We start from the raw sequence: 16,048 nt of genomic DNA, 5'->3' as shown, positions 1-16,048 counted from the left end.
ATTTTTAATCCTGAAGAAAAATAGTTGAAAAGCATGGGGCGTAATGTGGAATATGAACTCAGATTACTCAAAGTTTAACTAATTCTCCACCCCCAAGACCACACTGATGGCATTTTTAGGATAGGCTGCACTTTGCAAATGTTATTTGGGCTGCCCTCACAAAATCCTTGTGTTGTGTGTTAGGGCTTGGCACCATAATCCGTATTGAAGTTTACCTGTGCCACCATTATATTAGGGGCATGACATTTGCATGTTCCAAAAGCTAGTGCACCTGTAGTTTTATAGATGCCATTTATGTTGATTTTATGTAGATTTTTTGGATAAGAAATAAAGCTCCCTTTTCACACATCACACAGATGTTGGGGGCAAGTGGAACACATGGCCACTTAAGGGTGGTGCCAGCAAATGAGGTTCCCCTCTCCATTCCACAAATTTACTGTACACATGGATGTGACCCTCTGAACAGGACTATTATCTCTAGGATGATGATTCCACTACTTTGTTTTCACAGGGAGAGGATGGCACTGTAGTGACTCTAAACCACTGAGCCTCTTGGGCTTGCTGATCGGAAGGTCAGCAGTTTGAATCCGTGTGACAAGGGGATCTCCCGTTGCTCTGTTCCAGCTTCTGCCAACCTAGCAGTTTAAAAGCACAAGTAGACATATCGGAACCGCTCTGGCGGGAAGGTAAACGGCGTTTCCGTGCACCCTGGCTTCTGCCATGGTATTTTGTTGCACCAGAAGCAGTTTAGTCATGCTGGCCACATGACCCAGAAAGCTGTCTGTGGACAAACACCGGCTCCCTCAGCCTGAAGCAAGATGAGTGCTGCACCCCACAGTCGCCTTTGACTGGTCCTTTACCTTTTACTTTGCTTTACCTCCACACTGAGACAGACATGCTGAAGGGGCACACACCTAGTCAGTCCAAAGACCTTTTGAAACCAGTATTTTAGTTTCCCAGGAAACAAAGAGTTCAAAGTTACCAAAGATTTCAAAGCGAGGCTGTGGAATAGAGTTGCTGGGTTGGACTTCACGGAAAAGTTCCACACCATCATTTTGGGCAAGGGTACCAACTCGAATAAAATATGGGGGCCAGTCCAGGGGGGCAACTGCCCCTCTAAATCAAGTAAATAAATAAAAATACTTAACCAACTGACCAACTGCATTGCTGATAGTTCTGTTCTGCTCCCGCTAACACTAATACTGGCTATGCCCATGGGCCCTGGTAAGGTCCGCTCTGCATAATCGATCACACTATTTGAATGGCAATGTCCATGAATTTTGGGGGCCCTCAAATATTTTACCGGGGGGCCAAAGGGACCTAAACTCCTAGGAGTTGGCTCCTCTGGTCTTGGGACTCGCCATGCAAAGCGTCGCCCTCAGCATACCAGTCTTGGCCTCATGCCCTGAAGGCATCTGGCTTGAAACTGCGGGAGCCGAATTCTCTTTGCGTTGCCTGCCTATCTCACCCGCCAAGCGCGTCGCACTCTTGCTCGCACTTTCTCGGCCTTTGGACCCCACTTGGTAACCATTAACACACGCGCCCCATTTACTTCTCTCTCTCTCTCTCTCAGCTACCATTCCGCCCACCTGGGCGAACGGGCTCCGGGGTCCCGCCCGCCTTTCTAAGAGGCAGAACGAGAGCACCCGACGCGCCATCCCCTCGCGCGCCTCGCTAGTTCCGGCGAAAGCCGAGAAAAGCCGCGGCCTTCGCCCCTCCTTCGCCTCGGCGCGTCCTGGAAGCAGCACCGCCTCTTGCCCGGCGTCACTTCCCCGAGAGCAGCTGGAGAAGGAGAAGATGGCGGCGCTGGGGGAGCCGGTGCGGCTGGAGAGAGGTGAGAGCAAAGGCGGGCGGGCGGGGAACGGCTGGCCTCGGCTGCAGCAACGGGAGAGCCAGATCTACTAAGCGATGCCCTGCAGGGGCGACGTGTGTCTTCGCCTTGGGGAGCGGCAGGCTAAGCCCCAAAGCGTTATTAGGTCCTGAAGCTGGACAGGGTAGGCGCAACTACTTGCCCGCAGCAACAGCAGCCCCGCAAGCCTCCGCTAAGAGTGGGGAGAGGAGGTGCCCTTGCCTCTCCCCTCCCCCCCGCCGCTCCCACACCCAGAGATCCTCCGCAGCAGTGCTCCAGCTTAGGTGGCTTAAGAAGAGGATTAGAGAAGTGCCAGGCTTACTAGCTGGGATGGCCGTCGCAAGTGGGGAGCGCGCGGCTGCCGAGAGAGAACTAGATGGGGGCGTGGCGTCCGGCCCGGCGGGGATCTTCTTCGGTTCTTGGCTCCCTCCCTCCGCCCGTCTGTCAAAGCAGCCTCGGCTGCTTCTTTCTCTGCCTGGTCCGGGTCAGCTGGTGCTGAGCCAAGACCGTGCCTTGCGCGCTCCACTGTGGGTCGGGGTGCGCAAGGAGGTTAATGGACAACACAAGGCCCCTGTGGAAGTTCAGGCTGGGCTGCTCCTCTCGGAAGGAGCCAGCCGGTTCTCTGGGTGTAAAGTTATGGAAGTTTTGAACCGGAGTTCTTAGGCCTCGGTGGAAAATGCACTGTGAGCTGCTACTAGGTATAGTTAGTTGGGAGGGTCTAATTTATGAGTCCAGAAGCAGATAGGCCCCCATCTGCACTGTACATTTAAAGAGCATCATACTGCTTTAGACGATCATGGTTTCTCCCAAAGAATCCTGGGACTGGGAAGTGTCGTGGGCTAAGAGTGCTGAGTGCTTTTCGGATACCTCCTCTTCCCCTGAGGGATGGGCAGTTCTCAGAGTGGTTTAACAGTCAGTACGTTTTCCCTGGGAACTCGGGGAACTGTTGCTCTGTGAGGGGGAGAGGGTTCTCTGTGACTGCATAATGCTAATGCAGACTGAAATAACGGATTCCTAGGCACAGAATCCAATTTAGTGGGTTAAGTTTTTTACAGCGCTGCAGCAAAATGTTGTCACATTGAGTGCTCATAGCAAGGGGTTCTAGCAACCAGCCAGCTATCCTCTTTTTCCAGGGTGCTCCTACACACCCACCCACCCCTGCCCCCATTTGGTCAACATTTTGTGGTCACTGAATATGCTCAGTCCTCATTGAGCTGAGTTTTACAGGAAAGGCTAGGTACTGAATCTTAAGAACTGCTGCATGTCCCCAAACTTCTAGGTGAACTGGTGTGATTAAACAGGATTTAGGCTTTTAGCTCTGAGTTATCCTGAACTGTAATGCACATATATTACTTATAACATATATGGCATTATTTTGTGTGTGTGTGTGTGTGTGTGTGTATTCCTCAGAGCTTGTGTGGTTCTTGCAACTGGTAGATGAGGGTTCAAATATCTCATTAGGCATTAAATCACTGTTGGCCTTGTTGCCTTAGATACTCAAATATATAAGCTAATCACTAAATGACGCCTTAAACCTAGTTACGGCCACCAATACAGAATATCTAGGTGTCTTTTTTTGTTTACAATGATTTTTATTATCATCATCATCATCATCATCATCATTAGTCATTTCTATATCACTTTATATTTTAAAACTCAAAGCACATTACAACACATTAAAACATCAAATAAAACAATCCAGAATAAAGCAAATTCAAGCTTCAAGGAAAATATTTCAAATCCTTCTCCAAATGAGATTTGGCTTTCCCTATATTTATTTACCCACTTAATTTGTATAGCTGCCCCATAGCAGAAGTACTGTAGGAAGCCAGGGTAGTGTAGTGGTTAGATAGTCAGATTGGGAGATCAGGGTTCAAATCCCCTCTCAGTCATGAAGCTCACTGGGTGACCCTGGGCCGGTCACAGGCTCTTAACATACCTCCCAGGACTGTTATGGGGATTAACGGAGGGGGTGAACCATGTACTCCTTAGAGAGAAAGGTGGGATATAAAAGCTGGAGGGGGCAGCCAGATGGAGATGTCAGTCGCCAACCTGGCATTCAGAGATCTCCACAGGGTCAAAATTGGAGTTGCAAAACATGCCTGGCGCTTGGTGAATTTCTAGCACTGCTCATGAAGAAGGGCCTCAGTTATTGATCACAGGGTTTGGGCAGGTTCATAGTATTGCTGATACAAACTTTTCATATAATTGCTGATACAAAGTTTTCATAGAATTGCTGAAACAAATGATGACATTTTTAAGAAAACAGAATAATTGTTACTTTGCAGTGATGTTGAAGAAATGTACATTGTATCTTAACAGTATTTCAATAGAAACTAAACTTGGCAAATACAGTGGTACCTCGGGTTACATACACTTCAGGTTACATACGCTTCAGGTTACAGACTCCGCTAACCCAGAAATATTACCTCGGGTTAAGAACTTTGCTTCAGGATGAGAACAGAAATCGTGCTCCAGCGGAGCAGTGGCAGCGGGAGGCCCCATTAGCTAAAGTGGTGCTTCAGGTTAAGAACAGTTTCAGGTTAAGAACAGACCTCCGGAACGAATTAAGTACTTAACCTGAGGTACCACTGTAATGACCAAGTAGGCTATTTTTTTAGTCAATTGTCAAAGTATTGATGGCTCAAGCTCCTGGGCGGGGGGGGGGGGGGGATCAGGATCCTGTGTTTTATGAGGGAACGGTTCACATAAAGAAAAAGGAAATAGCAGGTTAAAATGTAGTGTCTGTGTAAAGCTATGACAGAGGACAAGATTTAGTATCACTGATGACTGACCTCTTCATTAGTTATGGAATGAAGTCAAACAGCATCACCCATGCAGCTTGCTGTATGTGCAACTTTAAGCACTGCACCCTGCATGACTGCTGCTCAAGCCCACCCCAAAAGTAGTGTTCGACATCTGATGTTCAGCCTTTGAATCTCTTGCCACTGCCAGAAACATTTCCCCCCTTTGTACATGCATGATTCCAAACAGAACTGGGTCACCAGCTCACACTGAAAAAAGGATAGGGAATGTGCAAACACCTCTGGGAAATTCTTCTTGCCTAATTGAAATTCTTTTACTGTCTTGGAGAGTACTGTTTTCAAAACATCCATGCTAGGCAAAATTCAATAGGAACTCTTAAGTAACAATTGACCTTTTGGGTCTAACAACCCAGGAATTCTCAGAAATAGAAGGGAGGGTGTAACTGAGCCAGTTAAAGTCATGATGATATTCTCCCATGAATGGATGTTGTGTAACCCATATAATTGACAATCAGCTGTCATGTTTTAGTTTTCCAAATATGGCTGGGTTTGTTTGTTTTTAAAACTTCTAACATTCATTATACAGTAATGGCTTATTGTAACCTCATAGTTGTTTTGAACAACATTTTATCCTTTGCTCCTCAGTCATTTAAGGAAAATTAAGTAATATTTGCAAATAAAAATAAAAATTGGATGCTTGGACTCAGCTGCTGGCTCTGCTCTTTGTCATGCAAATGCTGTGTTTTTATTTCTAATCTTCAAAGACTAAGCTTTGGGAAATGCAATTTTTTTGCTAAGTTGTTGTTTTGATGGGTAACAGAGGCAACAACAGATGACTTAATTTTTTCCATGCTCCATAGTGAGTGCATGCTTGGTTGTGGAAGCAAATATTTAAGGAAGATGTTAGAATTGATAGTGGAGAAAAAGTTAAAATGCCTTGTGTTTCCATGAAGTCTTGGTGTTGAGATGGCAGGTGTATCCGGCAGCAATAACATCTGTACTTAGCTTCCTGTCAACAGCTCATTGCATAATGGTCAATGCCTAACTCTCAGTGTTCCAATGATCATCCTATGGAAATGTACTCTTTCAGAGGCTCTGGTTTCTATTCAAATGCAAGGGTATTATCAGTGTCCTCTGCCCCTTGAGCCACCTTGTAACTTAATCATTTGGGTAAAATGTTCTCTGTGGTCTTTCCCTCTACTCAAGCACTTTCAAGTGTGTTTTGCTTGCAGGAGAGGGGCCCCAAGCTTGTTACAGCAACCATATTCACATTTTCTTCCCCGAGGGAACATTTTGCACAGAGCTGTCTGCTTTGGGAACCATGTGCATTGTCTGATGGTGACTTCAGGAGTATGTTCTAATCTGGAGCATAGACGGTTCATGTATCAGACCTTGTCATCTAAGCATGTGAACATTGAACAGAGCCTAGAACAGTATTTATTCTGCTGCTTTGGGATGGCATTTAATTCTCCATCTGCATATTACAAAGGAAGAATGGTAGAGGGAATCCAGATTATTTTTCATGAACGTTTGTCTGCCACTAATAAAGAATCCCTAATAGGTATACATTGCAAGGAACAAGGTTTGCCTGAAACAGGAGAGCTGATGATCATCAGGATTCTGTCCTTGGGATTTTGTTGACAAGTATATTGGTCTGATGCTCATTAGTCACGGAACAAACGTTGAAGAGCAAGTTGGTACAAGATCTGTACTGGGTTTTTCCTGCTCCAGCTGAATGGAAAGGAGTGCTTTCGAATGTTACTCTAGCTGTGTGGGAGCGACATTTCTATGAGTGGCTCCCACACAGTTGAGGTATATAGGCTGATCACATGGTCTGATTCACTAGCCTAATTCAATGGTCAGAACCAGTATCATTACCCTCTGAGTAGATTTTAGTAGTTCATGTTCTTTCCTTGCCTTTCTTTTTACAGACATCTGTCGGGCTATTGAGTTGTTGGAAAAGTTGCAAAGGAGCGGAGAAGTGCCCCCACAAAAACTACAGGCTTTGCAAAGGGTCCTTCAAAGTGAATTCTGTAATGCTGTGCGGGAGGTATGTTTTTGAGGAGTGTGTGGAGAATGTATAGATCAGTGTCTTCTCATTAATATTTGGGAGCTACACTGGGAATTGCCTTCTCTTGAAGTGCAGTTCCAAGCAAAAAGATAATACAGTGGTATCTCTGGTTGCGAACGGGATCTGTTCCGGAGGCCCATTCGCAATGTGAAAAGCCCGCAACCTGAAGCACCGTATCTGCACAGGTGCACAGTGCGATTTGGCACTTGTGCGAATGCGCAAAGCATGATTTAGCGCTACTGCGCATGCGCGAGCGGTGAAACCCGGAAGTAACCCTTTCCGGTACTTCCAGGTCGCTGCGGGACACAACCTGAGAAAACATAACATGAAGCAAACATAACGTGAGGTATGACTGTAGTGAATGACAAACCAAGTTTCCTGATTCACAACTCAATGCATGCATGCAAAATTATAGTTAATCCGCACAGTTCATTTGGAAATATTATTAATGTGGTTTGATTTAGTCATCCCCTATCCAATAAATCACATACCTGGTTTTTCTTTCTTTCTAAAGGTATATGAGCATGTGTATGAGACTGTGGACATCAGCAGTAGCCCAGAAGTGAGAGCTAATGCCACAGCCAAGGTAAGACTCCTATTTAGGAAGGGTTATTATGTTAAAGCTCAACTGGCAGCTTCAATCTATAAAAGCTGAAGTATTAGGCTATGAAAATATTGCAGTGAGCTGTGCTTTTGAGCTCAATGGGAATATCCGTGAAACAAACACTTTAAACAATTGTAGGCTTAAGATAAACTGGGAAGAATGAAAGGGCTCCTTACCAAAGACAAAGTTTTCCTATAGCAGTTCCCTATTTTAAAGTTGTTGTTTTTCTGTTAATGCACTGAAGCAGTTAATGTTCACTAATGCACTCTCATGCGGATGCTTTTTACATGTTTATTGACTGCCTTCCTACCCCAATGCATGGGATGCTAAAATAGCATTCTTGCTGAACAGTCAGTGCATTGGATAAATGCCTGGTACAGTACAAGAATGTGGAGGGTTGGGATTGTTAGCACCTGTTACTATGAGGATGTTGAAGGGGGTTCAAGACAGGGTGATGTATACTGCCTCTGCTTAGAGCGCATTCTGCTGTGTAAAATGACTCTCATTTGTACATTTGTTTACTTGATTCCAGTGCCCAAGTTAAAAATGCATAGTAGTGCATCTGTTATGAGGAACTCGTGTGTGTTTTCAAAACACACGCAAGGGGAACGGAGGTCCTTTGGCTGGGTCGGGACGATATGGGATTGGGGGGGGCAACTCCCATCTCTTGCGGGGATGCAATTAGTGCCAGCACCATCCGTTAAGGGTGCAATCTTCAACACCTCCTTTCCATGGAGGCGCAGATTACAGCTATAACAAAGGTGGCATTTTTTCATCTCCACCAAGCTAAGCAGTTGGCTCCTTACCTCTCTCGCCCTGACCTAGCCACTGTGATTCACGCGACGGTCACCTCCAGACTTGATTATTGTAACTCACTCTACGTGGGGCTGCCCTTGAGACTGACCCAGAAACTCCAGCAGGTGCAGAATGCCACGGCAAGACTCCTTATGGGGTCCTCGCTGCGAGATCACATTCCCCCGGTGCTATACCAGCTGCACTGGCTCCCGGTGGAGTACAGGATCAGGTTTAAGGTGCTGGTTTTAACCTTTAAAGCCCTATACGGCCTAGGACCCTTGTACCTACGGGACCGCCTCTCCTGGTATGTCCCATGGAGGACCTTACGGTCTTCAAATAAAACACCTTGGAGATCCTGGGCCACAGGGAGGTTAGGCTGGCCTCAACCAGAGCCAGGGCTTTTTCAGCCGTGGCCCCAATCTGGTGGAACGCTCTGTCCCAAGAGACTAGAGCCCTGCGGGACTTGACATATTTCCGCGGGGCCTGCAAGACGGAGCTGTCCCACCAGGCCTTTGGCCAGTGGCGTAGCGTGGGGGGTGCAGGGGGGGCCGGCCGCACCGGGCGCAACATCTGGGGTTAGGGCAAATCCACAGGTTAGGGGGCGCAAATCCACGGGTTAGGGGGCGCAAATCCACGGGTTAGGGGGCGCAAATTACTTGCCTTGCCCCGGGTGCTGACAACCCACGCTACGCCACTGCCTTTGGCCAAGGCACAGTCTGACCCCCTCCTTCTGTAATCCTCATAGAACTCTAGCCCAGTGGTTGCCATTAATTTGACTCTGAATTGATTTTAGAATGAATTGATTTTAGAATGTATTTCAATTAATTGATTGTGATTTTATGTAAACTGTGGTATTTTTACTGTTGTTATCCGCTCTGAGCCCGGCTTCGGCTGGGGAGGGCGGGATATAAATAAAATATTATTATTATTATTATTATTATTATTATTATTATTATTATTGATATTATTGATATTATTCACCTTTGTAAATGTATCATCAAAGAAAATGCAGTTATTAGTGAAACAGTGCATATGTTTGGTTTATTTGCCTTTTGTTTTCCCGTGGTTTGGAGTACAAACCGTCTTCAGAACAGCAGCCCAGAGATTGAAAATACTCTGAAGTACATTTGCAGGGGATGCACTTGTATTGGCAGTATTTAGCTAGATGCTTTGAAATATATGCCTTTGAGATAAGACAGTGAATAAGATTCCAGACCTTGTGAACTATGGGGAGGAAAATGAGATTTCCATGTTTTGCAGGCCACTGTTGCTGCCTTTGCTGCCAGTGAGGGTCATTCCCATCCCAGAGTCGTTGAACTACCAAAAACAGAAGAAGGGCTCGGATTCAACATCATGGGCGGCAAAGAGCAAAATTCTCCAATCTATATATCCCGAATTATCCCAGGTGGTATTGCTGATAGACACGGGGGATTGAAGCGTGGAGACCAGCTTCTTTCTGTAAACGGAGTGGTAGGGATGGAATTTAACTTCCACTTGTAGTAGCTACCTGTGACCGCTTGAGGGCATTGAGGGGATGTTGATTGCTTGGTCTTGTGTGTATTATGCAGTATGAAAAAAGCAGGTTTATATTTTCCTTTTGCAAATCGTAATGGAGAGTAAAGTATTATGGAGTGTGTTTGAGATTTGCAATTCTAAGTTCACTAGCACTGATAGAAGCCTGCTGTTATGCGAGGAAACATTTTTAATTAATAAAGCAGGTGGATACACATATTTTAGAATTGGATCCCAAGTTTGTTGAAATAACATTAGCAAGATGTTAGTAAAATAGTTTATTACTAATAGTCTGTTAGTAAAATAGTCATTGATAAGAAACTGCCCGTATGCAGTTTCTCAGACTATTTTACATACTATGCAACTTTAAATGAAAAAATATTTTCTACTCTTGAGACCTGTCAGCTATATTTTGGCTTAACCTACCTCACAGGATTTGTGAGGATAAAATGAGATAGCCTCATGCATACCACTTTGAGCTCCTTGCAGTCTAGGCAAGATACAAAATAAATAATGAAGGCTGAAGGTATAGGGGCAAAATCCTGAAAGGATGAGGCTGTGCTTCAGAAATTGGATATTTTGTGTGTGTGTGTGTGTGTGTGTGTGTGTGTGTGTGTGTGAATTTGGATAGGAAAGGACCTAATCCACTGTGCTGAGTGGACTTCACCTCCCAGTTTTCACACTTCCCAAACGTGCCAAAAATGTATCAAAATGCATTTTAAAATAATCTGCTTTTGGAGGGAACAGCATGATAAGCATGGATTGAGTGAACCCATGTAAAAACAAACTAGAGATTCATCCCTTTCTAGTTGTGACTCCTTGAGTTTTCTCTGTCAAGTTACCTCAGAACACCTGAGGTAAAGCAGTTCTCCCCATACAACGCTACTTTGCACGCACATTTACTTTTTTCCTAAATGCGGTTAAAATGTAGCAACGGCCAGCAGCTCCTTGTTCCATTTTCCTAATAGGTAGCCACTGGAATAGCTCACAGCAACTCAAGTCCTCCCACAATGAACTATTTTGGCAGCTGACTAAAGGAGTCATTGACACTCAGCTGACCAGTCCCCACACAGCCTTCCAGCTGGTGGGTGGCACTGAGAAAATCCTTACCTTTCTATAGACTCATTCATTTGTCCTGGTAACTTCAGTTGGGGGAATTAACTTTGCCAGGCAATCTGGCTGTGCCCTGATAAGGTGGGGAAATCCTGGAAGTCTGGCAATCTACCTAGGAACACATCGGGACCCATTTACACATCATGACTGACATTTTGAGAAGCACTGTTGTAAATGAAACTTTTGCAACTGCCCTTTTCTTCCCCCTACCCTTAAATATGTGCTTAATTGTGAAAGCCACGAATTACCTAGAACAGATAACGTTATGATACAGCCAACATAAAATCTAGCTCTTCTATGTGAGGTCATTCAGCTAGCCTTATAAATAACAATGTTGGAATATTAGAGTGCTTTTTTATATATATTTACTAACAGAATGGTTAATTTTTGAAATATTTGTTTCAGAGTGTTGAAGGGGAGCACCACGAGAAAGCTGTGGAACTGCTAAAAGCTGCTCAAGGAAAAGTTAAGCTGGTTGTTCGATACACACCCAAAGTCCTGGAAGAGATGGAGTCACGATTTGAGAAAATGAGATCGGCAAAACGCAGGCAACAGAATTAATGTATTACATGTCACTTAAGGAAAAGCATGAACTTTGCTTGTCTGGAAACATCAGACAAGCAACGTTAGAAAAGGATGTTAATTTTGTTAATGCTTTGTCTTTTACAAATAACTCTTGAACATCTTAATGCTTCTGAGAAGAAAAGTTTACATGGGCGTTTGTAGCTATGTGGTTTTACAGATCCTTTCTTTAAAATTTAAACCTGTAACCATCAGAACAAATTTGTAAAGTGTTTTTAAAATACATTTTAATAAGCTTTTTTCAGCATTTGTAACATCTGTTTTCTAGTACTTTTTTCCCATTTGGCATTACTTAAAACTGGAAATCTTTATTTTGGATACAGATATAAAACAAGTCTTACTCTTTTTGGCACTAAATTTAGTCTTCTACATACAGGTAGTCATAATTATGTGGTCAAGTACAATTAGTGCTTTTGATGAACAAGTTTCTATGCATGTTCTCAATCATAACTTTATACGGTTAATGACATCTTGGACACTTTCTTACCTCTTTTGTGAATAATTTGTAACAGGCAGTCTCTTATATTTAATGTTTCAGTGATTGACATCACTAGCAGCAATCATTCCTATAATTTAGATACTTTTGTACTAATTTCTGAATACTTGGAGAAAGTGGAAAGCATACCTGACTGTAGTTGTGTATTTATATTCAGTAAGGTAAAATTGCATGCAGTGCAGAAAAGATTGTATATGTACTCAAGACTTTCTTCTATTGTAAGTTACTTCTGCAACTGTGTCTACTTGTTCTCTTAACAGTGATGGATGTAACCCACATCAGGTACCTAAGTGGGTGGTGTGCTCTTCCTTCCTAGAGCATCAGAGTTCTTTCAGTATGCTGTTTGCAGTTGTCATAGTGACACAGAAAAGCTAACAGATAACGCAAATTCTTTTGTAAAAACACTCAGGCAGCAGACACTACTCTCTATCAGAAAAGGCATTCCTGGCTTGTGTAAATCCATTGGGCATGCTTCTAACCCAAAGTGGATAGCATTTTGGTATATCACATATAGTCCCCCCCCCAGTTGTCTATGAAGTAAGTACAAATCCACAACTGAAGTTTCAGCAGATGGCTTGTGCTAAGAGAGAGCTAGTATGTCTGGGGTGCTTAGAAAATATCCACCTGGCGTGCAAAGAAATCCTTTTCTAGAGTCTAGGAATCTCTATAAAGAGATTCATTTGGCTGGTGGTCTGCCAAAGTTATACTGTGGTGGGCTGTGCTTTGCAACTAAAGATTCCTGTTTCTCCCTTACTACTGTGGATGAAAATGCCTGACCAACATAGTTCCTTCATCCAGATGCTCTACCTCAAAACTGCAAATCCTTGAAGCTCTGTTTAAGTTTAAAGTTGCCTCACTCTTTTAGCATAAGCTGCCAAGCCAAAACAAAGAACTTGCAGCAGCTGGAGACACGTTATTTTCAGCCGAGCCCCACAACTGTACAAGTTCATCTGGGGTTTAGAAGATCAGTTAGCAAAGAGACTCTTTGCTTTTGCAAATGTTGTTTTTTTATATATCTTGTCGTTGGTAGTGATGTGGTCACTAAGCTTGCTAGACCTGTGTGATAACTATAGTGGCAGTGGAGAATGAGTTCCTGCAGACATTACTGACTTGCATCATAGATGCTTTCATTGCTGCTCATGTTACTGTACCGGGTTAAACCTTCCAACTTTATTTAAACAGAGCGCTACTTAAACTTGCTTATAGACTGTATAGTTTAATCCTGGAAGCATTTGCACCACTTTCAGCTGTTCAGAAAGATGACACAAAGGACCAGTCTCTAATTCTCAAGTTAAATTTTTTGAGCCAAGAAACTATCTTGCTAATGCTTATCCAGAGAGAGAAAGTAGTTTGATCGATGGACAATGGGAAATACACTGAACCGTGTTGCTTCAGGAATATGGATTTTATTGGGATTTATTTCTGAGTAAGCGTGCCCAGGATGGCAAAGCTTTTCTTGCTGAATTTCAGTGTGTTGCCTTCCCTCAATCGCTTTGATTGAGCTTCAAGCCATTATGTTGACATCTTCAGCCTAACAATGTTGCAGGAAAATCATTTTTGTGAGGGGTGTATGTAACAGAGAGTTATTCTGCTTTTCTTAGAACCCCTGTCTTGAAAGCTTCAGTTGTACAAGAGATGCATGGAGCCCTGCTTCCACCCTTTTCTCACTAATCTGCTGCCACTATTCCCTACTCTGCCCGAGATGAAAATAGCCAGTGGTTCAATCTTTTCCCTTAATAACGAACTAAAACCTTGAAGAAACTTGAACATTCCTGGCTTGGTATATCTAGCATTAGCTTAGTTATCCACTGGATGTCAGTGTTCAGCTGTAAATGCATCCAAGTGGATAGGAGTAAGTGTTCTGCAACATGTCTCCTCTGCATGAACGACATGCAGTCAAATATAACTAGAGTGCCAATATAAAAGGTCAGGAGAGTAGATTTTTCATTCTGACGACAGCGTAAATCTTACATTTGTTTGGATGACCGGGGGGGGGGTAATCTAACAAAATTGATTCAAGTAACCTTAAATCCTTTGAGCGTTTGGACAGCATAAGCCTACAGTAAATTGAAGATTTAGTGACTGAAGCCATGAAGCATGTATTATTATTATTCTTCTGTCTTTTTTGTCACTTTGGGCTTATCCACACTTACCTTTCCTCTGCTCTTTGCAGGCACGGTCCGCACTTTAAAGCTCCATGTATGAGCACCTTTTTTCCTTTTTGCCCCAGAGCTTTCCCTGTGAAAACCTGCTCTTTAAAGCTCAATCGGCGCAAACAGCAATCTGCAGGAAACACGAACTGACGTTTGATCCAATTGAGCACTAAAGAGCGGCTTTTTGTGGGGAAAGCTCTGGGGTAAAACAAATAAACATTTGGACACAGAGCTTTTATAAGCACGGATCTGGGCCTGGAAACTGCAGGGCAAAAGGTAAGTGTGGGTGAGCCTTTAGATAAGTGAGCACTGAATTGCACGGTTTAAATATGTAGCCAGCTGCAGAAGGCAACCAGCTGTACCATGTTGGTGGACTGTATATTTTTTATGGAGCAATTAATATTTAAAATAATGAGACCAAAAGAAGTAGTTGGGCCAATCAGGAAGTATTTTATTTTAATTATATATAATACTAGATTTGTGTTGGAGGTTTCTATAGTAAAAATAATAGGGTCAAACAAATACTATAATAAAAATAGTTTAATCTACTTTTACTGAATATAGACATGTGTTTTGTTAATCTAGAAAGGGTTAGCTTGGGGTAGCCTGGGCTGCTGTCGAAAAGTGCTTATGGCTATAATCCTTTTGCCCGCTTGCCTGGGATTGATCACCATTGAATTTGATGGGACTTGCTTCTAAGTAGACATGTATATGGTCGCATTGCTAGGGGGTTTCATTATCAAGTCTGGCATATGGATTCAGTAGGCTCCAGGCCTTTTGGATTAAAGTCTGGTGTGTAGCAAATGGAGGCCAGACAGTGGCAAAATATATATTTGCCTCTTGCCTTTATTGGAATCAAAAGCACTGTGTAAAAGATGTGCTGCTAAACCCATCTCATATCCAAAATTTGGATCAATAGAAACTGTGAAAGAGGCGCAAAGCCAGATAGATGTGTGTGTCTACTTAAAACTGGTCTCTCTTTTTCTCAGTTGCTGCAATACAAATGGGATCCTGAGCCCAGGTTGAAAGCCAGTTTTTAAAGTAAAGTTAGATTCGTTGGAGAATCAAGAAATGAACATATAAGATACTACTGAACAGGTGCAATGACTACATTGTATTGGTGTGTGCACATATGCAATAATTTAATAGCCAGCAAAAATTAAAACATAGACAATACTGTGTGTGTAGTCTTTATGTACTTAATTGCTGCTTGAGGGCCCTGTACATTTTTTAGGAACATGAAAATAAAGAATTGAAATTTCATATTTCTTGCTGTGTGAGTACTCTCTCTATTTCCTTATTGTCTTACTGATACAAATGAAACAAAGTTCATACTATCATTATAAGACAGCCACCATATTAGAGTATATTTATTTGGGAGACTCTTTTCAACACTCCTGGCTTTCCCCACAAAATACACTTCAGGGTTTTTCCTTGCAAGTTCAGTATTAGTATGGTACTACTAATACCTAGAGGACATGGGTGGTGCTGTGGTCCAAACCCCAGAGCCTAGGGCTTGCCGATCAGAAGGTCAGTGGTTTGAATCCCCATGAAAGGGTGAGCTCCCGTTGCTCTGTCCCTGCTCCTGCCAACCTAGCAGTTTGAAAGCACGTCAAAGTGCAAGTAGATAAATAGGTACTGCTCCGGCAGGAAGGTAAATGGTGTTTCCGTGTGCTGCTCTGGTTCGCCAGAAGCTTAGTCATGCTGGCCACATGACCCAGAAGCTGTACGCCGGCTCCCTCAGCCAGTAAAGCGAGATGAGCGCCACAACCCCAGAGTCATTCACGTCCCTTTACCCTTTACCTTACTAATACCTAAGAAAGTATTAGGGCTTCAAATTACAGTGGTTTTCTACTGAGATCATCTAATGCTGCTGTGGTAATGGCATGATTGGCAGCCATTATTTTTTCAGGTTTATTATGCTGAAGAGTGAAAGAACCAGATACCGCTTTGTGAGAAACGGGGTATATTTGTCCTAAGCAAGCTTTTCTGTTTTGATTGAAGTGTACCTGGGAATACATGCCACGCAGTACTCAAGGTCTCTCCATAAAAACAAATAACAGCCCAACAATTAAAATGGCATCAATAATAGTTTGTGTAGATGTGCC

General features: G+C 43.4%; 1 protein-coding gene across 1 annotated transcript; it reads left to right on the top strand.

The window, feature by feature from the left end:
• The first annotated feature begins 1,588 nt into the window (after positions 1-1,588).
• LIN7C (lin-7 cell polarity scaffold C) lies at positions 1,589-15,203 on the top strand. The gene is made up of 5 exons (XM_028729444.2): positions 1,589-1,834; positions 6,546-6,664; positions 7,200-7,271; positions 9,345-9,554; positions 11,115-15,203. The coding sequence occupies exons 1-5, from the start codon at positions 1,798-1,800 to the stop codon at positions 11,268-11,270; spliced, it is 594 nt and encodes a 197-aa protein (XP_028585277.1). The 5' UTR covers positions 1,589-1,797; the 3' UTR covers positions 11,271-15,203.
• Positions 15,204-16,048: the final 845 nt, after the last annotated feature.

This window comes from Podarcis muralis, chromosome 1, assembly GCF_964188315.1.
Source record: "Podarcis muralis chromosome 1, rPodMur119.hap1.1, whole genome shotgun sequence".
Taxonomy (NCBI): Eukaryota; Metazoa; Chordata; class Lepidosauria; order Squamata; family Lacertidae; genus Podarcis; species Podarcis muralis.
Note: the sequence above shows the minus strand (reverse complement) of the source record. Positions and strands in the feature narration are given on the sequence as shown.

Coding starts and splice junctions, on each gene's coding strand:
- LIN7C (XM_028729444.2), top strand. CDS start 1,798: ATGGCGGCGCTGGGGGAGCCGGTGCGGCTGGAGAGAG. Junction 1,835..6,545: donor GCCGGTGCGGCTGGAGAGAG/GTGAGAGCAAAG, acceptor TTCTTTTTACAG/ACATCTGTCGGGCTATTGAG. Junction 7,272..9,344: donor GAGCTAATGCCACAGCCAAG/GTAAGACTCCTA, acceptor CATGTTTTGCAG/GCCACTGTTGCTGCCTTTGC.